This window comes from Eretmochelys imbricata, chromosome 17 (assembly GCF_965152235.1).
Source record: "Eretmochelys imbricata isolate rEreImb1 chromosome 17, rEreImb1.hap1, whole genome shotgun sequence".
Lineage (NCBI taxonomy): Eukaryota > Metazoa > Chordata > Testudines > Cheloniidae > Eretmochelys > Eretmochelys imbricata.
Window position 1 is genome coordinate 8521312 of NC_135588.1, and position 24681 is coordinate 8545992.

Below are 24681 nucleotides of genomic sequence, written 5' to 3' on the forward strand. Positions count from 1 at the left end.
CTGGAGACTGAGAGAACCAGTAAATATGGCCTCTGTGAGTCAGGACCAGAGACTAGAATCCAGACTTCTGTGTTCCATTTACAGCTGTGTCTTCCTGTGTGACATCCCGCAAACTGCTTATCTTCTCTGAGCTGTGGTTCACCGATTTGTAAAATGGTTATTAAAATACTTCAGAGGGTTGTTGGAATCTTCAAATTATGTTGATCTTCAAATTATGGGGACATTCCTGCTGACAGTGGAATGAGATTGAAAGGGAAATGGAGATGTTAGGCCAACCAAATGGACAGGGACACATGGGTAGTCTGATTTTTATCTCTCAGTTGTAGGTTTGGTACATGACCCTCATCTTCCTGGGACAGTACTGAAGCAATGCCTTATCCTGGTGCTTGGGGGTGCAGTGCTTCTTTTTCCTGTGAGAATTAAGACCACAGTCTTAACCACTTCTCGTCACTGAAGATGCTACAGTTCTTTCCATGGAGGGTATGGGAATTAGTCACAGTGGCCAGCCAATTCCAGCTGGTGTGATTGCATTCTGCTTGCCATAAAACTCCCTTTGATTTCAGTGGTTTTGGGTCAGGCCATAGAGTTTCAACACAATGCAGAATTCTTTGTTCTAACATCAACATCTGCCACTTTTCACTATGGACATGGCTGCATTTCATCAAAGAGAGCAGTTCTTACACATAGGAGCTGTATTTTGTAACCATGTGTTGTGTGCCTTTGGGATGGAAAGAGAGGTATAAATGTAAGATTTGATTGCTGATAATTGTGTCACAATGCTTAATTTGTATGGCTGCCAAACGAGCAGGTATCTCAGCAGTTGCCCAATGGAAAGACAGGTACCAATAACTAGTGGTTCTGCTTTACCTTAACGAGCAGAATTGAACTGAATGTTGTTAGTTATTAGATTTAAATTTGTAAGAGTGCCAGCACTTAGGAATGCGATTGCACGTATGATCAGCATCTGCTAATGTTAGGAGTAGGGGAGAGATGGAAGTGTTCATGGTGAACTTACACAAGGTTACAATATTGTGTTTTTCACACCTTGTAAACCATTTTAAAACAGTACCTGCCAAGCCAGGCTTTTGGGCCCATCTGTATAATTATTATTATCCGGTAATAGTCCTGGAAGAAAACATGGCAACCATTTAAATCTTAATGAATTCAAACAGGCAGCCACATGCCAATTTATTCTTGTGCAACAGAAGTCGCCTAAGGTCAGTTTATCATGAGATAATATTTTGGAGATCAACTAGCTACGTTGCTATAGTTCAACGTGTGAAACTGAGCTCTCCTCATCTTGTCCAATGGTATCAAAAGGTGACACTGAAGGCTGCTTGAGCCAGATTGTTGCTGCTGTATTCTCCCTCTGATTACACATACACAACACAACTCCAAGCCTGGGCTTGGATGAAATAAGTCAGCCCTTTTTTTTACAGTGAAAAAGCAATTATTGTGTGTGTGTGTGTGTGTTACTTTTTTCTTTTTTAAGGCTCAGTTTAATTTCATCAGCAGAACATAAAACACTTGGAGATTTAAAAAAATACTTTTTCTTCCTGCTGATATTGGTGGATTTGCCTCACAGCGTGTACTGTTGTTAAAATTAATTTTACAGGCAAATGTAAAGACTAAGGGATGTCTTGCAAATATCTGTAGGTGTTATGTAGAGTTAGAAGAAGCTTTTATCTGATAGGAATGAACTCACACAACCTGAAAAAGCCCCAACTGGTACAGAAACTCAGCAGCCTGTTTTTAGCACTACAGGTCTCCAGAAACATATCGCCTTGGCACTCAGCTCGCTGCACTGGTTCTCCATTCAATGCAGAATCCAAATTAAAGTCTCTGTTTTGGTATGGTATAGCCCTTTCTGGCACTGGGTCTAGCAGTATCAGAGAACTCCCGTCCGTCCATGACCTGCCATGACAGCTGCATTCCCCTAGAACAGTGAAGTTGCCCTACCAAAACGGGGAGACTTAGAAATTCTGGAGCAAGAACTTTCAGAGCAGCTGGACCTAGACTGTGAACTCTCTCCCACAAGAGATAAGAACAGGCACAGAATGAAGCACTCATAGAATTAAATGCAAAACTTATTTGTATTTCTTTGACTTTAGTAAGTTCTACTCCCACATGTATATTATATACACACTGGTATACGTAGAGGGGTGTGTGTGTATATACATTATGATAAATGATATTGTTGTTAGATAGTATTTAAAAACAGAACTATCTGAAGGTCCCCCATTACCTTAGTATCTAAGTACCTCACAATCCTTAATGTGGTCCTCCTCGCAGCACCCTTGTGCGGCCCGGATGTGTTTGGAAGACATTTGGATAATCCAGCAACAGAGCCACATAAATATCCAGACAGAGGATTAAAACTGTAGTCTTTGTGAGCTAGATGCAAGCACACGCTCTTTGACACAAGCAGAACCTCATGCCTCCCAAGCAGCCTGTCAGTCTATCAGGCAGATCTGTGTTTGGGCATTTTCTAGAATAACTTCTTTACATCCCTCCCCCCCCCCCCCGCCCCAGATTTTCACATGAAAGTTCTTATACAAGAGAAAATTATTATTATTTATTATTGCAGCTAGAACTCCTGTGGGTATTATGCAGTTGGTTTGATTGTAGAATAACAGCATTAGAAAATGATTGTGTTGACTTTGTGCTTGGTTTGAATATGCAGCTATTAAAAGAGAGAGTTTCTTTCCTGTGTTGTGATATAACAATAACTTACTTCCAGGTTCCACGTCAATACCAGTTCCATGCAGGAAGGCAGTAGCAACATCTTGTCAACCTGTGGTAGTGAATTTGGTCTCACAACAGCAAGAAGGGCAAACAAAATGTGCTGGGTTGTGTCATGATCCTTAGCCCTATTCCTGAACCAGAGATCATGCATTGTCTGCTTGCTAGAACAATTTGCCTGTTGGGTTTTAAAACCAATGAAGTGCTCAGGAAAGGATAGTAGGTTTTATCTTGTTAATACAGAGAGATGCTATCCTCTCTCCCTTGCTTCCAGAGTATTAAAATGACCCCCTAGAACAAAGTGCATGAAAATGTTTGAAAGATCTAACCCTACTGTGATCTCAGCGTTTGAACAGCACTTGCAATATAAATCTTGGGGATCATAATATTTCGTTGTGCTATATGACAACAAGCTTGAGAATGGAGGGCACTCTCCATTTGCATGGTAATGAACCATTCTCTTCCAAGGGGTGTCTAAAACAATTGAATTAGCTAATGAGATTTTACTCGAACCATCTGCCAGTCCCCTTCCCTTTCCTTGGGTGGAATGAAGTGCTGTGACAAATAAATGGACCTGTTTGGAAGGAATTGTGATTTTCTGTATTCCTTTGATCAATGTGATATCACTCTGCAGGCTTTCTATACAGGTAGGGCTCGGGCTAGAAGGAGATGGTGTGGTTGTGAACTGTCTTGTGTAGCTTTGGGTATCTAGTAGTTCCAACCCCAAGCATTCAGAAAATCATGAGATGAGCTTAAGTCATGAGGGTTTTAAAAATAAATAAATCAAATGTGGATTCTGTTTCGTTTGCATTCTTTATTTATTGAGGCTGTGAGGATCATGCTTTCAAACTGCGCTCTGCAGCCAGGAGGGAGAGAAACTGACACAGTTTAATCTTTCCGGTTTTAAATTGGCTCCAGGAACTGGAGCTACAAGAAAAATGCCAAGTTAGAGACTAGCAAGGTACAGGGGAAGCAAAAGGCAGCAGGTGTCTATTTTGGCATTTTACTGAAAGCTTTATCTTCTGGAGTCATGTGATATTATGTGAGGTGATAAATAATGGGATAATCCTTTCCTGAGAGCAAGGGGCAAATGGAAAACAGGCAGGCTCTGAGCAGTCGTGGACGGAAGCAGAGACTGAACTCAGGGGAGTGTATGTGTACACACACACTGAGCACTATATGCTCCCCTCCTGTAATCTATATAATAGGATTCCAGGATTGCCACTCTGTGTGTCATTCTAGAATGTCTGCTGAGTCAGTATGAAGCAATAGAAATAGCTGCAAGCATGGCTGAGAGCTCTTTTTGTTCAGAATATCACCAGGTTCAGTCATCACTGGGATTCACAGTCTGTTACCCAGTTTTTAAGTTCTAAGCTGTTTTGACTTTATGAATTACACCCATGTGATATACAGCTCCAATAAGGCTTGTATCTTTGCCAGACCAAAAGTCCTAGACCATTGTGATAACAGAGGTAACTCAGCTAATCACCATCCTTACTTACTCCACACCTATCTTGCATACAACAATTTCAATGCTTATATGAAGGAGGCTGCACAAAGGGTGGATTTCTTGGCCCAACCGCCACCCCGTGCTAGTCTTCATTAAGGTCCAGGACTCTGCTATTTATGTCACCTGGTCTAAATGCAAACATAACTTAGATTTGACAGTTTCCATGGAGAGGGTGGATGCTGACGAGCATTCTGCCCTCTGGGAGGCTCGCTGCCCATCCCCTCCCGAAGTCCCCAAAGGCATACACACTGATGTCCAGGGACTTGCGCTTGGTCTGCTGTACCTGGGTGAATGTTGCCCTTAATGTATAGTTTAGGAACATGAGGTCTGACTCTGATCTCACTGAGATCAGTGTAAATCGGGATTAACTCCCCTGAAGTCAATGTGTACGTGAAAGGAAAAATTGGCTTAAGAAGCAAATGAAGCATTTAAAGGTTACTTGGTTTTTGAGGCAATAGTGGTATTTCTAGCTTGGGAAGAAACAGGCTAGTATTAAATAGGGGTGAGGCTCCTTTGGGTCCTTCTCCCCTGCTGTCTGGGGTGTGGGGCAGGAGAGTGGGGACCTTATATGCTCCTCCTTGGGCAACATTGGCTGGTTTGGTGTGGTGTGGTTTTTTTGGCTTTGTTTTGCTGGCAGACTAGTGTGCAGAGGCTTCCATCCCCTCAGGAGCTCGGCACGTCCCCTTCATGGTAGGACACAAAGTTTGATGTGCATCCACCTACTCAACCAAAAGTGGGTGGTGTGAGGGCTCACGGGGTGGGACGTTAGGAGAAGTTTGTTGAGAGCAAGCTAACGTGGAGGCTTTTGAAGCTTGGGGCTATTGTCTGTTGCCTTTGCCCCGTGCACTTTGATGTGACTGTTCTGTTCCTCGTGCTCTGTGTTGCTGCTCCAGTGTTTAGAGCAGAAGACTTGGAGTCAGGGCCCTTGTCTCTGCCACTGACTCACCATGTGGCCGTGGGCAAGTTGCTTAACCTCTCTTAGCCTCAGTTTCCCCACCTATGAATGGCTGTAGGAACAAGTACCTCATGAGAAGAAAAGGAGTACTTGTGGCACCTTAGAGACTAACCAATTTATTTGAGCATAAGCTTTCGTGAGCTACAGCTCACTTCATCGGATGCATACTGTGGAGAATACAGAAGATGTTTTTATACACACAGACCATGACAAAATGGGTGTTTATCACTACAAAAGGTTTTCTCTCCCCCCACCCCACTCGCTGTTAACTGATAGCACTCTGAGATAGCTGGATGAAATACATTATGGAACTACAAAGTAGTATTGTTGGGCTAAATTCATCCCTGGAATAAACCCATTGATTCCAGTGGTAAACTCTATCCCATTAAGTCTAATCAGGGTCCATTCATAGTACCCTACTTCCCCAGTTTGATGAAACCTACGGAAAAACCCTCACAGGTTTATTTTCTCTCCTGATCCAAGGGCATTTCCATGGGTTTGTTTTGCTATATTAAGTGCCATTTTGGGGGAAGAGATGTTTTTTCCGATGTTTCACAGCTTTCTCTCGTACCATTCTGTCCAGGTATTCAACCCTGTTGTGCTGTGAACATGAGCTGAGATGTGTCCCGCCCCCTTAGCGCATGTGCATGCCATTTCTTCTCAAATGCGTTTGGTATGTTTCATCTCCCTCTCCTCTGAGTGCCCTCTGTCTTTTCTGCCTGGCAGACTCAAAAGCCCGCTCGACTGGAGGCTGAGAGATGGTGAAAATGAGCTGTCTCACTTCCCCGCCACTTCAGATGGCACAGATGCTTTCGCTCTGCGTTACTGAAGCTCTCATTTGTCAGCACATAGTGGCACTTAGAGTCGGATGCAAACAGCCCCAGGAGAATTGTTTGTTCTTTGGCGAGCTTGAAAAACTGGTTCCCCAGCACTTTTAGACAATCCCATAATTGAGTATAATTTGCCATTAGATTAATATCTCTCTACTGTTCACTAATGAGTCTGGTATATAGCTATCCCCCAACTGCAGCTTCTCTGCGATGCTAAGGCTCTGGAGGGCTCATAGGTAATGTATAATTTGTCCTCACTGTTCCCTGAATCAGCTGAACAGGCTGGATAAAGTGACCTCTAGGCCAGGTTCTTTACTGCCAAGTAGGGCATATCTGTGGGAGGAAGGGAGTGTTAGAGGCAGTGCTGTCTAATGATTAGCACTGAGGTATCTGGGAGCCAAGACTCCTGGGTTCCACTGCTATCTTTGTCACTGACTCTTTTAGTGATGTAGCCCCTGTGTGCCTTGCTTTCTCTGCCTGTAAAATAGGGATATAATTAAAGTTTGTAAAGAATTTTTGAGGTCCTCAAATGACTGCACAATAGGTAGATAAGTGTTACAATCCTGACATTACAAATGGGGAGCTTGAGGCATAGAGAAGCTAAGGCTGAGGTTTATTAGTGGGATTAATTTTAATGGGATTTGGGTGTCCAAATCCCCTAATGTGAATTTTAAAATTTCAGCCCAGATGACTTGTTCATGGTGAGACAGTGGAACAGAACTCGGGAGTTCTGACTTTCAGTACCTAGCTCTAGCTACTAGACCAAATAATATCACACCATATGATTTCCTGCATCACAGACTGAAGCACTGAGTACCTAAAAATGTCCACTTTCTGCTTCTGAATGTTTCCATTGAAGCTGTAAAAATCTATACAGCTTATTGCGCGTTGTTTTCCAGCTGTTCAGCGAGTGTGTTTTTTCTTTTATTCGTTCCATTATTTTACATGAGAAAGCAGTTAGACAGGCTGTTAATGGACAAGAGCACTCATCTTTACTGTTTGGAAAATCAGCATAACATTTGCCTTTCTCTAACCTCCTGGCATCTACCCAGTGCTTCATTGACTTTACAAAAATAATTATCAGTAGTGCAGTAATTCTTACAGTCTCTGATTCCTGTCATCCAGTCTAGCTGGTTTGTGTTCAATATTTCCAAGTATTCCTTTACTGTACTTGCTCCTTAACAAGAAATATAAAGAAGACTGTCAAGAAACAAGTGCTGTAAAGAAGTGTCAACAAACAGAATATGAGGAAATACCCCAAAATAACTATTGATAAAGATAAAGATCGCATCTACTTCATAGAGGGTTTATTATGAGCTTAAATGAATCCATGTCTGTAAAGTTGTTTGAAATTCTCTGATAACAGGTACTGTTGAAGTGCATGGGCTAATAAAGATTGATATTTTAATATATTTACAGTAAATCAACCATGATTATCATCACTGCAAATTGTGTTCCTTTACATATGTAAACTTAGGAGCACATGAGGGAAAAGGCACAGATCTGTGATAAAAATGTATCATCTCTGCTCTGTCTAATACTTCTCTTCAAAGGCATACTGACAGACTGAAACAGACTTCAGAGCAAACTTTTTCCAAACTACAGTGTATTGTGTCATCCATGGTTTTGGAAATAGCTGAACACCACAATCCCTTAATGTTGTTTAAACCAAGACATGCTGTGGAGCCTTGTTGACGTATAGCATATTGTGCACATACCTAATTTTTAAAATTTTCTGACCAGAAGCTTTCAATTATTCAGTCTGTTACTGCACTTAGACACGCTATGCACTATAATTTAGATGAATTGTCCCAGTCTTCCCTATCATGTTGACTAACAGCTATCTTGGAAAGGAATCACTGATATTAGAACTAGCTGACTTGATCTCTTGCTGACATGGGGCCTGATTTTGAGTAGTGCTGAGCACCCAACTGAAATCAATGGACTCTTTGGGTACTTGGAATATTGGGTCTGTGTTCTTCACATATAAAGCAACGTACTAGGATGCTTTCAGGCCCCTCCCAGAGGGTGAAATTCACCCCTGTGCAGAGGGCCAGTGCAAGGGTTATGCACAAATTAAACCATCAAAAAAGGGTGCATGGGCTTTTGAGCTAGGTCTATGACCATGGTAGATTTCACCCACACATGGAAAGGGAAGACCCATCTAAAGTAAAATTAAACTGTAAGCACCTCTGAGTAGGGACCTCTGGCACAATGTAAATAATTTATCTGAGCACAATAGTATTAGGCATGCAGCAATTCTTAGATTCTAGGGCCAGAAAGGACCATTGTTGTTGTCTAGGCTGACCTCTTGTATAGCACAGGCCATAGAAGTTCCCCCAAATAATTCCCCCCTGCAATATAATACAGGTTAGATGGGTAGCGAGTAGGGTTTGTTTTATCCTACCTCTATTTACTAAATGACCGTTCACAGTTGCATCAGGCATAACATCTTTTAAACAAGGCTAAACCTCATAACTTATTGTTTTTTTTAAAGGATACTAAATTAGATGCCCCTATATGACAAAGACAGATAATATCAACTGGCTTTGTTTAAGATACATTATTTAAAGTAAAGAGTTTATCACTGGGCCCCTTTTTACAGAAACAAGCTCATAAAGAAAATTTTTAAAAAATTCAGAAAAGGTGCTTCACTTTAAGCATATGCTACAGTATCATTGACTGCATTGGAACTTAAACATGTGCTTAAGCTCCCATTCTGAACAGGAATGCTTTCCTAAACTGGGGGCTAAATACTGAAGTGAATGGGAGTTGTGTCCTAGTAAGGAATGTGTAAATTCTGAGGTCTCAGTCCTACAAGTTGTTCCATGTGGGCAGACTGTGACCACAAATGTTGGGATCAGAGATTTAGTAAGGACATGGGATTTGGCCCAGTGTATGAAGACACTTATATGGCAAGCATTTTACTATATTCTCAGCAGTGGCAACTGTGGTCTGAATGTACCTTCAAGTGACATATTCATATGCATTTTGCCATGGAGTATAAAGCAAGCTGTCGATTTCCCTTGTTGTCCAAAGAGCAGACTAACACCCAATCAATGGAGGTCCTTGCTCTTTCTTTTTGTGGTTCTAGGTGCTTAAAATTCCACTTGTCTTCTAGGATGAATTCCATTGACAACCGCTGAGGTCTAGTAAGCAAGCAACCAAAAAAGACACCCTTTTTTATAGAATGTTTGGAATATTGAGGTTCTAAGACTAAATTTTTGTCTTTACAAAGCTGTTCTTTATACTAAGCTGCCATGTTTTTGAATAAGCTTTCGTGAGCTACAGCTCACTTCATCGAAAGTTCACGAAAGCTTATGCTCAAATAAATTTGTTAGTCTCTAAGGTGCCACAAGTACTCCTTTTTGCGAATACAGACTAACACGGCTGCTACTCTGAAACATGTTTTCAATGGCCTTCTTTGTATCTCATGGAGTGATCAGAATAGTACACAAGATCCCCTGCAGAATTCCCACAGTTTGACCACAAATGTCACTAGGGTCATCGCTAGATTCCTGTTGTTCCCTGGTCAGAGGTTAGTAATCAATTCATGAAGAAGAGACTTCTGCCAATTCAGTTTTTTTCTGAGGTGGGTTTAAAGAGACTCTGTATTACTTTTTCCCTTCTTTCACCAGCATCAGGAAAGCATAATGACGATGTGTTGGTTTATAATGTGAATTGACATGATGCCATCAGCCTAGCAAGTGGGAGCACCAATGAGATATTTTGTTGTTATTTGACTTGAGAGATCAAAGTATTTGTAGCGCTCTGTATAGTTACTACATCATAGCTGATATCCTGGCTCGCCACTGCTTTTATTTCTCTTTAGTATTCATTACTTTTGAAAACATCTGTAATACGTATTTTTATCTAATCAGCACATTAGGTTTTCTGGACTGCACTCAATCTCCCTTAGCGACTGTCTTGGTAGTTTAAAATAAAATGTAAATGTGAAGGGGGGCCAGGGGCCAGAATGTAACACTGAAAATGTATGTTTCCTCACTGGTTACCACGGTTTCTCTGACAAAGGAATTCCACTCTCTTGCAATTATGCACCATGGTACTTTGCTGTTTTCTGGAGTCAGATAATCAGATGGTGAAGCAGGACAGGCCTCTTAGTAACTGCTACATGTTCAACAGGTTAACAACCAAACATGTAGGCCTGGGTTCCGTTGACAGTTACCTGACTTAATGCCTTTGAACGAACAAGGGGAAAGAAATATGGTCTAGTGGCTAATGCAAGGAAATGGAAGACCTAAGGGCTGGGTTTCATTCCTGGCTCTGCCCAAGATCATACAGCAAGTCTATATCAAGTCTCTTAAACTTTTTGCCTCAGTTTCCCCATATGCAAAATACTTGAGATGTAATGCTTGTCAGTTGTCAAGCCCTTTTCAGTTTTTGGGTAGAAGTTGCAAAGTATAGGCTAAGCCCTCTAAGATGCTGAGTGGCTCTTAACTCTCAATGAAATTGACATCAGGATCTCTCTGTTCTCTGCCAGGAAGCCTAGAAAAAAACTTAACAGTTAAGCTGCTAGTGTATCATGCTGACAATATTGTTGCATTGTTTCCATCTCAGACTATTTGTATGAATCTGTTGTCTCTTGTACTATTTACATTGTTTGGTGTTTGGGGCAGAGACTGTCTTTTTGTTCTGTTTGTAGAGTACCTAGCACAGTGGGGTCCTGGTCCATTATTAATAAATAGGCAGTCAGAATTTTAGGCCCAGTTCTGCAATTTGATCAGTGTGGGTGCAGGGATGCTCCTACATGGTTCTAGTTGCAGGATCTCGACCTTACTTTGGAAAGGCAACAAATTAGTTTAGGTTGGATTTAGGGCAACAGTCTGCGGAGAGATTAACCATAAAAAAATAAAATCCAAACAGGGACCTTCCTTCTCAAAGAACTAGTGGAAAAGTGTCCTATATATACAGCAGAAACCAGCAACAAAACCAAAATGCTCTTGTTTTCGTAGTGTAGGTGGCAGATTAATTGATAAATCTGATGGAATGTAAGAAATGAAAAAATCCCAGTGTGGTAAATTCAAAAAGCAGGAGGAATTCCAGCAGAGGAATACATTTGTGAAATGTCACAGTTAACATATGTCTGGCTTTACCATTTGCCCAGTAATAAGTGCTTTCCCGTGTAGAAAAGTTTGTTTGCAGTAAGCACATCTCTCTTCAAAGACCTGTGCAGGATACAGCTCATATTGCTCAAGGCTAGGTGCTTTGGTGTGAGACTCAGTAAACACTGGCTGACCTATCAGACACTGGGTGAGGACATGGTTTGTACTGCTTCCTGCGCTGATGACTGGAACAACTTTACAACAAAACAGCCTTCTTACTGTCCCTGCATGAACCCTGATTTTCAGAGCCCTGCTGTTAACCTGCTATATTGGGCCAGAACTCAGGGAAAGTTTGTTGGGGGTAGTTTAGGGAGGGCAGGTTGGTTGGGAGCAGAACTTGATTGAGTAGTAATGTGATACAGGAAGTTCTACTGATTCCTCCTGAGTCATATTGGCACCTCCCTGTCCTTTCGTATTATGTTTGGAGAGAGGCAAGGGACCCGGAGCTGGGAGATCTGGGTTCTGTTTCCAGCGTTGTCATTGGGCAAGTCCTTTTCCCCTCTCTATGCTTCCGCTTCCCCATTTGTACAATGGGAATGAGGTATACAATAATTTATTTTATTACAGTTACTATGTAGCATGTTGGATGGATTGATGGCAATTCTGTTTACAGTGACCTGAGGCTACCAGCATATAAGGTTACTGCCCGCTTCCCCACCCACCTTGTCCCTACACACTGACTGCCAGCTGGGTGGGAACCCACAACTCCCTACAACAACCAGCCTTGGAGAGATAGAAGTATCGCATTTGTCAATGGATGCCAAAGAGAGCAAGCCCCCCACTATCCTGAATCCTGTGTTGGAAAATGTGTCCTGAATCCTGTGTTGGAAAATATGTCATTCCCCCCCAATATGGATTGTGTCACACAACTCCAGGGCTAGATGTCAAGGCCAGGCCGGGGGCGGTCAACATGACTGGTCAGTTATCAAGCTGTGATAAGGAGACATGTCATGGCGTCAGGGTTGAGCCAAGTGAGGGTATTAGGAAGTTGGGGTCAGGCACTGAGTTGCAGGCAGGAGACGTGCAATGGAATTGGGGTTAAGCCAGGTCAGGATACCAGGAAGTCAGGGTCAGGCACCAGGTTACAGACAGGAAGCAAGTAGTGGAAATGGGGACGAATTGGGGTCAGGAGCCAGAGTCTAAGGTTCATGGTAATGCAAGGTCTGGAGCAGAAGCGGGTAGTCTTCATAGTTGCTCAGACAGCTCCCTATAATGATTTCCTGGCTTATATACCGGCATGGGTCAATCAGTGGGCTGCAAGGCGGCTGCCAAGGCTCCACTAGGTGGAACTTCCTGCAGTATTTAGCTTTACAGGGTCACCCAGCAGAAACCCAGCATGAGCTCCAAATGGCAATGTGTAAGTGTTGGTGGCCCAGAACCACGATGATCTCAGGTTCTAGTCCCACAGGTGCTTACACTAGAGCAGCGGTTCTCAAACTTTAGCAATGTGAGGACCCCCATTTTGATTTAAAATTTTTTGGGGACCTCCAAGCCCCTCCACTCAGTCCTAGGCACCACCCCCACTCCACCCATTTCCCCAAGTCCTCTCCCCACCTCTTCCTGCTCCCCGCTCCCTCCATGCTCACTCCCTCTGTCACTTGCTCTTCCCCACCTTCACTCACTTTCACTAGGCTGGGGCAGGGGATTGGGATGCAGGTTGGGGTGCAGGGTGCAGGCTCTGGGAGGGTGTGGGAGGGCGTATGGGCTCTGGCTGGGCAGCGCTTACCTCGAGCAGCTCCCGAAAGCAACTGGCATATCTCTCTGGCAGCAGCTTCTAGGCGGGAGGGCCAAGGGATCTCCACGTGCTGCCACTGCCTGCAAGCACTGCCCCCGCAGCTTGCATTGGCCGGAAACTGCAGCCAGTGGGAGCTGCAGAGTTGGCACTCAGGGTGGGGACAGCCCGCTGAGACCCCCTGACCCCTGCACCAGGGGCCACAGGGATGTGCCGGCCGCTTCTAGGAGCGGCACAGGACACACTGTGGCTGGACTTTTAGTGCCTAAAATCTCCCGGTTTGGCTTCAGTAGCCTCTGGGAAATAGAGGTGGGAGGAGTTGATTGAGGGAGAGGGAGTAGTTGATCAGTGGGGCCCGTGGACCCCTTGGAGTACCTCGGGCACCCCCAGGCATCCGCAGACCCCAGTTTGAGAAACACTGCATTAGAGCCTTCCTTATGCTGCATGTTCTAACGTACTGTCTGTGCTGCAAACATAGCTGAATTGAAGGAACCATTTACTGCGTGGTGGTTAATGGTGCAGGGCTGTGCATATTTGCGGATACAGTTTAAACATGGTTCAATCCAATCTGCGTTGCAGTACAAAACCATATGTAATTGTACCAGAGGACAACCATGCAACAGTGCCGCCCGTTCCCGCCCTAAACATGGCTGCTGTTGTAGTGTAGACGTGTTCTCATTTGGAACCATGTTTACATTGAGTTTATGCGTGGCTCTGTAATGCAGTTGAGAGCTAGTGGAGATGGGGCACAGAGCGTATGATTGTGCTAGGATTAGGCATTCATCTGAGGACGCGGTGGATGAACCCTTATAAACAAAGATCCCATTTTTTCATTGAGGAGGGAGGATAATCTTATGGCTGAGGCACTGGACTTGGCCTCCCAAAAGGGTTAAATTCTGTGCTCTGCCACAGACTTCTTAGGTGATTTTGGGCCCGTCATTTAATCTCTGTGCTTCCTGTTCCTTAACTGTAAAATGGGAACAGTGCTGTTCCTGACTCCCACTCCCTCTTTGTCTTGTTCATTAAGGTCAGTGGTTCTTAACCTATTTACCACTGTGGGCTGCATATGCAGCTTTCTACGTGTTATGTGGGCCACATCCACGCAACATATATACTACCTGTATGGCCCTGAGGAAGTCTCGTGGGTCACAGCTGTTTGCTGATTGGTCCGCAAGCCGCCTGCAGCCCACAAGTTGAGAATCACTGATTTAGATTGTGAATTGTTTGGAGCAGGGACAGCCTCTCAGTATGTGTATATACAATGCCTAGCACAATGAGGCCCTATAGTTACTACTGTAATACAAATAATTAGGGTCATAAAATGATTTTAAAAATTGACTGCGATTAATTACAATATTAAAAAAATTAGGCCACGGTTTTAATTGCACTGTTAAACAATAATAGAATATGAATGTATAGTAAGTATTTTTGGATGTTTTTCTACCTTTTCAAAATATATTGATTTCAATTACAATGCAGAATACAAAATAAGACAGGAAAAAAGGGGGACATGGGTGCACCCCAGAATACTTACTAAACAGAATGCTCCCATGAGGCATCAGTGACAGAACAGGGCATTGTTTTGAAAAGAGACTTCAAACAGAAGTGCAAAATTAAGTGCATCCGTCTAATGTTTCTGTTGGGCTTAGTACAGTTCCCTTGAGGGATCTCTACTGCATTGTCATTGTTCTTTGCTTGGATACTGGACTACTCTGTGCAGCCTATTAAATTGCTTAGAATAACTCAAGGTGTAAAAGCCTGCAGCTTTATTGCTAACATGAATTGGTTAGTATAAGGAACATAACTTTCATGCATAATACATATACATGATAATCAAACAGTTATGCGTGGGTGACTTAAGAGGTTATTGCTCTGCCTAATGGTTTTGAATCTGATTACATGACGTTGCTAAGGTCCTTCTTTTGACATTTTTATTTTAAAATAATTTGATTTGGGTTCTTTTGTCATTAAATATAATTTCTGGAACAGTTGTATTGAACTCTCCACGTGCCAATTAAGAAAAAGCCCTTGAAAATGTACATTATGGACCAAAATTGTCCTTGGTGTAAGTCTGTTAATCAGTGGAGTTAATCTAGAGATGAATTTGGCCCTGTGTCTCCAAATGAGAGGCAGGAGCTATATAATCTGTTTGTGGTAGGGCTGTTAAGCAATTAGAATATTAATTGCAATTAATCGCACAATTAATCATGCTATTAAACAATAATAGAATACTATTTATATACATATTTTTGGAGGTTTTCCACATTTTCAAATATATTGGTTCAGTTACAACACAGAATACAAAGTGTACATTGCTCACTTTATGTTTATTTTTATTGTAAATATTTGCACTGTAAAAATAAAATAAATAGTATTTTTCAATTCACTTAATACAAGTACTGTAGTGTAATCACTTTATCATGAAAGTTGAACTTACAAATGTAAAATTATGTAAAAAAACACTGCATTCAAAAATAAAACAATGTAAAACTTTAGAGCCTACAAGTTCACTCAGTCCTACTTCTTGTTCAGCCAGTCGCTCGGACAAACAAGTTTTGTTTACATTTGCAGGAGATAATGCTGCCCACTTCTTGTTTACAATGTAACCTGAAAGTGAGAACAGACATTCACATGGCACTGTTGTAGCCAGCATTGCAAAATATTTACGTGCCAAATGTGCTAAAGATTCATATGTCCCGTCATGCTTCAACCACCATTCCAGAGGACATGCATCCATGCTGATGACGGGTTCTGCTTGATAACAATCCAAAGCAGTGCAGGCCAACGCACGTTCATTTTCATCGTCTGAGTCAGATGCCACCAGCAGAAGGTTGATTTTCTTTTTTGGTGGTTTGGGTTCTTTAGTTTCTGCATTGGAGTGTTGCTCTTTTAAGACTTCCGAAAGCATGCTCCAGATCTTGTCCCGATCAGATTTTGGGTTGAATGCTGTACCTTCTTTGCGTTTTGTCAAATTTGCAGTGAAAGTGTTCTTAAAATGAACAACATGCAGGGTCATCATCCGAGACTGCTATAACATGAAATATATGGCAGATTGCAGGTAAAACACAGAGCAGGAGACATACAATTCTCCCCCAAGGAGTTCAGTCACAAATTTAATTAACGCATTATTTTTTTAACAAGTGTCATCAGCATGGAAGCATGTTCTTTGGAATGGTGGCCAAAGCATGAAGGGGCATATGAATGTTTAGCATATCTGGCACGTTAATACCTTGCAATGCCGGCTACAAAAGTGCCATGCGAACGTCTGTTCTCACTTTCAGGTGACACTATAAATAAGCGGGCAGCTTTATCTCCCATAAATGTAAACAAATGTGTTTCTCTTAGTGAATGGCTGCACAAGAAGTAGGACAGAATGGACTTGTAGGTGCTGAAGTTTTAAATTGTTTTGTTTTTGAGTGCAGTTATGTAACAGCAACAAAAATCTATGTTTGTAAGTTGCACTTTCACGATAAAGAGATTGCACTGCGGTACTTGTAGGAGGTGAATTGAAAAATACTGTTTGTTTTGTTATTTTTATAGTGCAAATAAAAATAATATAAAGTGAGTACTGTACACTTTGTATTCTGCGTTGTAATGGAAATCAATATATTTGAAAATGTAGAAAAACATCCAAAATATTTAATAAATTTCAGTTGGTATTCTATTGTTTATTAGTGTGATTAAAACTGCGATTAATCGTGATTAATTTTTTTAAGTTAATCACTTGAGTTAACTGCGATTAATTGACAGTCCTAGTTTGTTTTAAAGTGAATTTCAATCTTGAATTTGGTGACTTTTCCCTATGTTTGATTTGCCATATTTGCAAGGTGTTTATCTGCTGTTTTGAAATTGTCGAAGTTGGTTTTACTTACTTTCTCTGTTTAGAGAGACACTTAATCATCTATAAATAATAACACTGCAATTGGAGATTTTGAATGGTTTTATTTAGATTGTAACTCTTTGGGGTAGAAAATGCCGTTATTGTTTGTTCAGATGGTAAGCTCTTTGGGGCAGAGACCATCTTTTTGTTCTGTGTTTGTAGCACATCAGAATCCTGAGTCCATGACTGATTGGGGTTTCTGTGTGCTACTATAATATGAATGATTGGCTGCACAGTTGTTTTTTTTTCTGGACACATTATCTTGGAAGTTATCACATTCCTTTGATTAGGAAATCCGGTACTTCCTTTTTGTTTTTTTTCAAAAGCATACTAACCTCCTCCTTAGAGCTGTTATTCTCATGAATTTCTAAAGTATCAAGGAGGGATTTATTAAAGAGGAATTTATAACCGTGCCAGAAGATAGATATGATGACTTGGAAAGGGGAGTAAAGCAATGTGTTATCCAAATTGTGGTGACGCCAGTTCCTTTTGCGGTTCTTGTTCTGAATGGGAACACTGAACTGCTCTTTCTCAGTAGCAAATCCAAGTGACTGTGTTTTATACAAATGTGTTTTAAAATCTCCTTCTGAAGCTCCCTCTGCAGATAACTGTGCTCATTTCCATAAGTGCCATATAAACATGTCTGCTTAGTCACTGTGAAATGTTAATAAATATTTGAAAATACAGTGTTATGTGCTGTTTAGGGAGAGTGTGTGGCTTAGTGGTTAGAACGGCACTGGAAGCCAGGACTTGACAGACACAAAAACACAGTTGTGGTCCGCCTAGTCATGCTTTTCCTCCCAGCCTGTCAGGGTTCCTTCCCCACTCTGAACTTTAGGGTAGAGATGTGGGGACCCGCATGAAAGACCCCCTAAACTTATTCTTACCAGCTTAGGTTAAAAATTTCTCCAAGGTACAAACTTTGCCTTGTCCTTGAACAGTATGCTGCCACCACCAAGCGTTTTAAACAAAGAACGGGGAAAGAGACCACTTGGAGAAGTCTTTCCCCAAAATATCCCCCCAAGCCCTACACCCCCTTTCCTGGGGAGGCTTGAGAATAATATACTAACCAATTGGTTACAATATCATTAAAGACCCAAACCCCTGGATTTTGGAACAATAGAAAAATCAGTCAAGTTCTTAAAAAGAAGGATTTTATTAAAAATAAAAGAAAGGTAAAAATCATCTCTGTAAAATCAGGATGGAAAATATTTTACACGGTATTCAGATTCAAAACACAGAGGATCCCCCTCTGGGCAAAACCTTAAAGTTACAGAAAACAGGAATAAATCTCCCTCTTAGCACGGAAAATTCACATAAAACAAAAGATAAACTAATCCGCCTTGCGTGGCTTACCTATACTGGTTGCAATATTGGAGACTTGGATTAGGATGGGTTGGAGAAGATGGATTTCTGTCAGGCCTTTCTCAGTCCCAAGAGAGAACAACCATGTAAACAAAGAGCACAAACAAAAACCTCCCCTCCTCCCCCAAGATTTGAAAGTATCTTGTCCCCTTATTGGTCCTTTGGGTCAGGTGCCAGCCAGATTAGCTGAGCTTCTTAACTGTTTACAGGTAACAGGATGTTGCCTCTGGCCAGGAGGGATTTTACAGCACTGTATACAGAAAGGTGGTTACCCTTCCCTTTATATTTATGGCACAGCCTAGGAGGTAAAAGTATATTTCTCTGTCTACTGATGCCCATTGCTGTGGTATCTGCGTACCAGTTGTATTTCTTTGGCTGGAGAGATGCGTCCAAAGTTTTGACAAACCCAGGCCCCATTTCCAGCTTTGTTTCACTCCTGCTTGGTACTTGAGATAAGTCTCATTATTATCTGTACTTAATGTGGCTAAGGTAGAATGTAGTATTAGTGCATCAACTATGAGAAAGAGACCGAGAGACTTTTTTCATTGGACCAAATGAACTGGAACCATAAACTCACTGAATATTAAATCTCACCAAATGAGGGTAAATCCATCCTCATCATCATATCCACTCATTATACTCCACACCTGAACATAGCCGTTATATGAACAACATACCCCCATATCTCAGTGTCTGTACTTTGACCCGTTAACCTTTTACCCCCAGTCGGGGATATTGAAGATTATGTATTCCTTATGCCATCTGATCCTAAACCGAATTTTGCACCCCTTGATAATCTGTACCTTATTCCCTGATAACCAGAAACTTCTGCTCTTAAACTCTGTACCATTTTTTTTATTTTATCATCATCTTAATAAAATTATTAAATTAGTTTAATATATGCAGCGTCCTCTTCTATCCTGGGAACTGTCTCCTGCCTTAGACCTTGTGACAGGCTAATAGGTAATTAACAGCTAATAGGTACAAACAGTCTTTTGCAACTGTGACACTGTTTGTTAAGCCCCATGGCCTTGCTATTGGCCAAGCAGAATAGACATACACAGCGTAAATGACCTATGTGTTCTGTGAATGGAGCTGGTCAGAACTGAAGGGTGTTTGTTTTGTTTTGTTTTGTTTGTTTTTTTAAATTGTGTTGTTTCCCGGTAGAGGGTTGGAAACGCACCCATTTTCACTATTTTTTTCCTCCTTCCCACCCCCCACTTATTTTTTTAAAATCAAAATTTTGATCAGAAACATTCTTGACATTTTTTTGAAATGTTTCATTTACTGAAAACCAGGTGCTTCACACATTCTTTCTTTCAATGATTTCAAGATAATTTTTGACAAACTTCCAGAAATATTTAGAGGGAAGTCCACATCCTTCCACCAAACCCCCCTTCTTTCTATTAAAAAAAAGTTCTGATCTGTTTTCCCCACAATTCTGTTCCAAGCGTGTTTTGTTTCTTGTTCCCAGGTTACAATATGCTCCAGTGTCTCAGGAGGCTGTCGTGTTGCTGAAGACTTGTCCTGCACAGGACTCCAGTGGAGAACTGCTTGGAACCAGGCCCCTCCATGTTGGCACAGCAATCCCTGCTCTTCTGTTGAGGCATCCTGGATGTCTCCCCTTTGTGTGCTGGATTACTGGGCAGTAGTGCTAAAGGATGGCTATGTAGCTTCTTGATCACAAAGCCGACAGGTGGCGCCCTCCCCTCCCACCTCTTCCTCACCTAGGATTTATAGTCTCTCTCTCTATCTCTCTCTCTCTTTTTTTTTTTAATTTCTACAGCAGGTTTTAAAAGATTAAACATTTTTCAAAAACAGCTCTCAAAAATGACAAGCCTGTTCCGGCGGAGCAGCAGCAATGGCAGCTCAAGGAACAGCTCTTCCACCCAGGAACTCAACAACAGCCGGCCCACCAGGCAGGTGCGACGGCTGGAGTTCAACCAGGCCATGGAGGATTTCAAGACTATGTTCCCCAATATGGATTATGACATTATTGAATGTGTTTTGAGGGCTAACAATGGAGCTGTGGACGCCACCATTGACCAGCTCTTACAGATGAATTTAGACGGCAGTGGTTATGATGACAGCTCGGACTCAGATGACAGTATTCCCCCAGAGGTAACGTTCATTACCCCCCGCATCTTACATGGGTTGGGGGCTTTGTTCACTGGCATCCAGGAAAAGGATTGGAGTTCTTGTCTATAGACAGGGACTATGTGGTTGGACTCCTGGGTTCTGTTATCAGCGTTTCTTGTGTGACCTGAGACAAGTGATTTAGCCTCATTGTACTTCAGTTTCCCCACCTGTATAGTGATTATAATACTGTCCTGCTTTATAGTGCGGTTTTATTTACCAGCGTTTTAAAGCACCATGACATCCTCAGATGAAAGACACTGTATTAGGCTCCAATTCAGCAAAGCATTTGAGCACACACTTAACTTTTAAGCATGTGAGTAGTCCCACTGAAATCATGTGCCTATGTGCAAATACATTGACTTCACACACTTAAACTTTCAGTACAGTATAAATACAATGAAGTCAATAAGACTACTCGCATGCTTGACAATTATGTACATCTTCATGGAGCACTGCACTTCATTCTTTGAGGTGCATTCTCTCTCTCTCTCTCTCTCTAATATATATATTTAGGAAGTGTCTGCTCATTCAAGAAATGTACATGTGTATATTATACTGGTATAATGGTATAATATCCAGACAGTGTATTAATTAAAGGAATCTCTTTTCTCATGTCATATTTTACCTTTAGTGTATTCTGAAGTTTTAGGTTGTCCCTCAAGAGCTAGGTGGATTGGTAGTGGAATATAAACATTCTTTTTTACCTTTGTGATTGGTTCAACTGCAGCTTGGAGGGTGATCACCAAAGCCGATTACATTTGGCAGCCCTTGCGTTGTTTATATGCCATGAGAAGGTGCAGTTAGAGTGCCTGGTCCAATAGCTCTGGTGCTGAGAGCATGAAACATCATCATGGTTTGGCCCTACCTTTGGAACTGAGTTAACTGAATCTTTGTCACTAAAGAGGAAGGAAGGAAGCAAATCCTTTGAGTAAGTAGTAGTCATATTGCCTTAGTTTTCAGAGCAGAAGTGCACTAAAGAGTCTCAGCTTTGCAATGCTATTGTCACAGGAAATGTCAGCATCAAGTATTTAACATATTCTCTGTATTCAGTTCTATGCTCTTTCATTTCCGCATTCCTCATGTACCTTGAGATTGAAGAGTAGCTATGATCAGGATTTCTTTGCTGTAAGCAGGACAAATGCAAGATCTGATAAAGAGAAGGCAAAACATTGAAGCAAAGTAACTAGGAACAGCATAGCTAATACTTAATGACCTAGAAGGAAACCAAGATGGTGAAGTGAGGATGCATCTAAATGTTATGGGGGGTCTAGTTTGCTCTTAATGCATGTTTACAGCTCTCCCTCCCCCCGTATGGGCATGAAGTGTGTGAGTTCTCTGTTGCTCAGTGTGTGTGTTGTATACCTTTCTCTGTGTCTTATTTACAGAGGATGTGAGTCTGTTACAGCCCCCAGTTATAGAGCCTGTCTCTTCACCTTGAGCTGTAGATACTCATGTTTCAGGTCTGGTTCAATCCCTGGTGGCAGCCAAGATAGTGGCCATCACATGTACACATAAAGTCTCACTTGGTGAGTTCCCTGTGCTGGGGCATAGCAAGCCATCCCTTTCCTATGTCTGCTGATAAGAAAAACAGCAGTATGTTCCGATGTCAATAATAAAAATGAAACAAAGTTAAAGTTCTGACTCCCAACACTTTTACTTTCTTTAACCTCTTAGTAGAAAATGATGACATGAGTGCATGAGGGAAAGGATGGAGAAAGGAAATTCCATGGGGCATCTATTTAGTTTGTCTAATTAGCAAGAGTGAGCAGATTTCCAGTCCATAACTGGATGGATGGTGGGTGGGACACAGGGTATCAAGAGAAAATCAGAGATCTACTGAAACAGGAAGTGTTTATTGAAAAAGCTATTAACTGAAGATACAAACAGAATTCCACACAGCTTGAGTTCCAGCTTTGTCTACTTTGTTTACCAGGGAACATGCTCCGTCTGGAACTTTGTGCAAGCACAGAGACACATTTGGTGGCCTTCATATGTTTACATCCAGTTATACTATCAAAACATATGGTGAGGTGCAGAAACTATGGTGAAGTAGTTTAAGAAGGGATTCTCTGGGTCTGCATGCACTAGAACCCGCATATCAGAGTGGAAACCGTGCATGTAACTCTGACTCATTGGAATGAAAAGTTACTCTGCAAACAAGTAACTTTTTAAGGCATGTTGAGTGGCAAAATGCAAAGGCATGTGGCGGAAAACTTCAGTTGCTTTTCAAAGAGGCTGTTTTTGTGTTGCACTTTCTGATGGTGTAACCACTCACTCTATTTTGATAAGCTTTGTTTCATAGGAACAAAAAGTAGGAAGAAAAGAACGGTGGGTGGGTAGGAAGAGTCAGAGCAGAGAGTTCTACCTGCAAAAGCTGACAAGGGCAGATTGTGTGTCAGGGCAGCTGGAAACTAGCTTCAGATTACAAGAGGCTCTTCGACTATTTATGGATTAAAAACAACCTGACAAGACAAGGATTTCTAAGAAGAGAATTGTGGCTTCCAACATCAAGGCAATGGGACCTTGCAGGTGCTGGGGGTCTAATTTTCTCTAATAGGAGTCATGCAATCAGGAGGGAGCTGTATTTTTGTGACTTGGACCTAGATCCTTGTTAACCATATCATTCTGTATGCTATAGGCATCATGCGCATCCTCCTCCTCCTTCCCTTCCTCTTCCTGCCTCCAGTTGCATTGTGCCTGCATCAGGTATCAAGAAAGCAGGCTGTGTTCTGCAAATTGTCTACTTTTAAAAAGAAAATTTTCTCTTTCTTGGATTCTTCTTCATCTTGGTCTTTCCAGTGGTGATTCTATCGTTGGGTCACCTGGGATGTTGCCTCACATAGAAGAAATATCTAAGTAAAATAAACGTCCCTGCCTTTTGTTCACAGTTACCCTTGGATCTTCCAGATGAAGTCCATTGGGGAAACCCTAGAACATGGACTGTTTCCAGCTGGGGCCTCCAAAGCCGGAGGGCACGCGCACTTCAGTGAACAGGCTAGTAGCAAGAGCCAAAGCCTGGGGAGCACTTTTGAAAGTGCCCTTTCTGAGTGCATGTGCCCCTGAGAAGAATTGCAGAGGATTACATACCTAAGATTTGCACCTGGAGCTGCCACTGGTGCACATTCACCTCCCCCCTCCCAAGGAACCGCATAGACATCTAATGACGTGATGTGTCATGGTGATATTTATAGCAAAGTAACATTGACAAGTGATTAAAGCAGGGGACTGGGAATTCATACTCCTGCATGCTTTCTTAGCTCTGCTACGGACATCACTGTGTGACCTTGGGCAAATCATTTAGGCCCAGATATTGAAAGGCATTCCTGTGCCCTATGCCTACTGATTAAGGGGTTTAAATCTCATTTTCAAAAGGGCTTTGGACACTTAGGAGCCAAAATCCCATTGACAGGCAATGGGCCTCTTACTTACCTACTTCACATGGAGAAGTTGGAAAACTCAATTAATGCTAGTTTGGCAATATAAGATCCTCTAATGTAAAGTGCTGTAAAAGTGCAAATTGTTTATTAACAACAGTCCAGGACTCCTCATCATACCTACTGATATTACATGGCAATTTGCTGGTGAGCAAGGTGCATTTTTTTTTGTAGCTAATTTTATGATTGAAATTAACACCTGTGAAAGGGAAGGTCTTATACCTTTAGCCCTGTCCCAAGCATGGTGCAAGCAGGCACTGTTCAGGCTCTTCTCCTACATACTTCAGCCAGTGCCCCTCGGTGCAGCAGTAGTGCTTCAGCGAAGATGCTACGTATGCTGATGGGATGGCTTCTCCTGCTGCTGTAGGTACTCCACCTCCCCAAGAGGTGCCAGTGCTGCCTACATCAGGGGTTAGGTCGGTTTAACTGGATTGTCCACACACCTGAGCAACATAGTTACACCAACCTCATTTTCTAGTGTAGACCAGGCCTTAGGGTATGTATGTACTACTATGTCTGCACGGCAGCTACACTGCTGTAGCGTTGTAGTGTAGACACTAAAGTGATGGAATGAGCTTTTCTTTTGCTATAGCAAATCCACCCTCTTGAGAGACAGTCATTAGGTGGATGGAAGAAGTCTTCTGTCAGCCTAGCAGTGTCTATTCTGGCGCTTAGGTTGGCTTAACTATGTCTCTCAGGGATGTGAATTTTTCACACCCTGAGCCATGTAGTTAGGTTGACCTAAGTTTTAGGCATAGAGGAGGCCTCACATTCTGTATCTTGTTCTGCACTAAAGGAGCACTAAATGAACTGAGTCATAGCACCAAGTAACTGTTTAAGAGCCATTCCCAGGTGCATGTTAGTTGTCAAGGTATGCAGTGCTCTGGGTTTTGTAAAGTAGGTTAGGAGGCCAATCAGTAAAATATGCAAGAAGTTCAGAAGCAGGTTTCAGTTTGATTAATCAGGCAGGC

The 24681-nt window shown here is 42.0% G+C and overlaps 1 protein-coding gene across 3 annotated transcripts in view; it reads left to right on the forward strand.

Annotated features, from left to right (window-relative positions):
- CUEDC1 (CUE domain containing 1) overlaps positions 1–24681 on the forward strand; it is a 123988-nt gene that overhangs the window by 72283 nt on the left and 27024 nt on the right. For all 3 annotated transcript variants that reach the window (XM_077836493.1, XM_077836495.1, XM_077836494.1), the window contains exon 2: positions 19612–20258. In XM_077836493.1, coding sequence (XP_077692619.1) covers positions 19968–20258 — 291 coding nt within the window. In that variant the 5' untranslated portion in view covers positions 19612–19967. The remainder of the gene's footprint in view (positions 1–19611; positions 20259–24681) is intronic.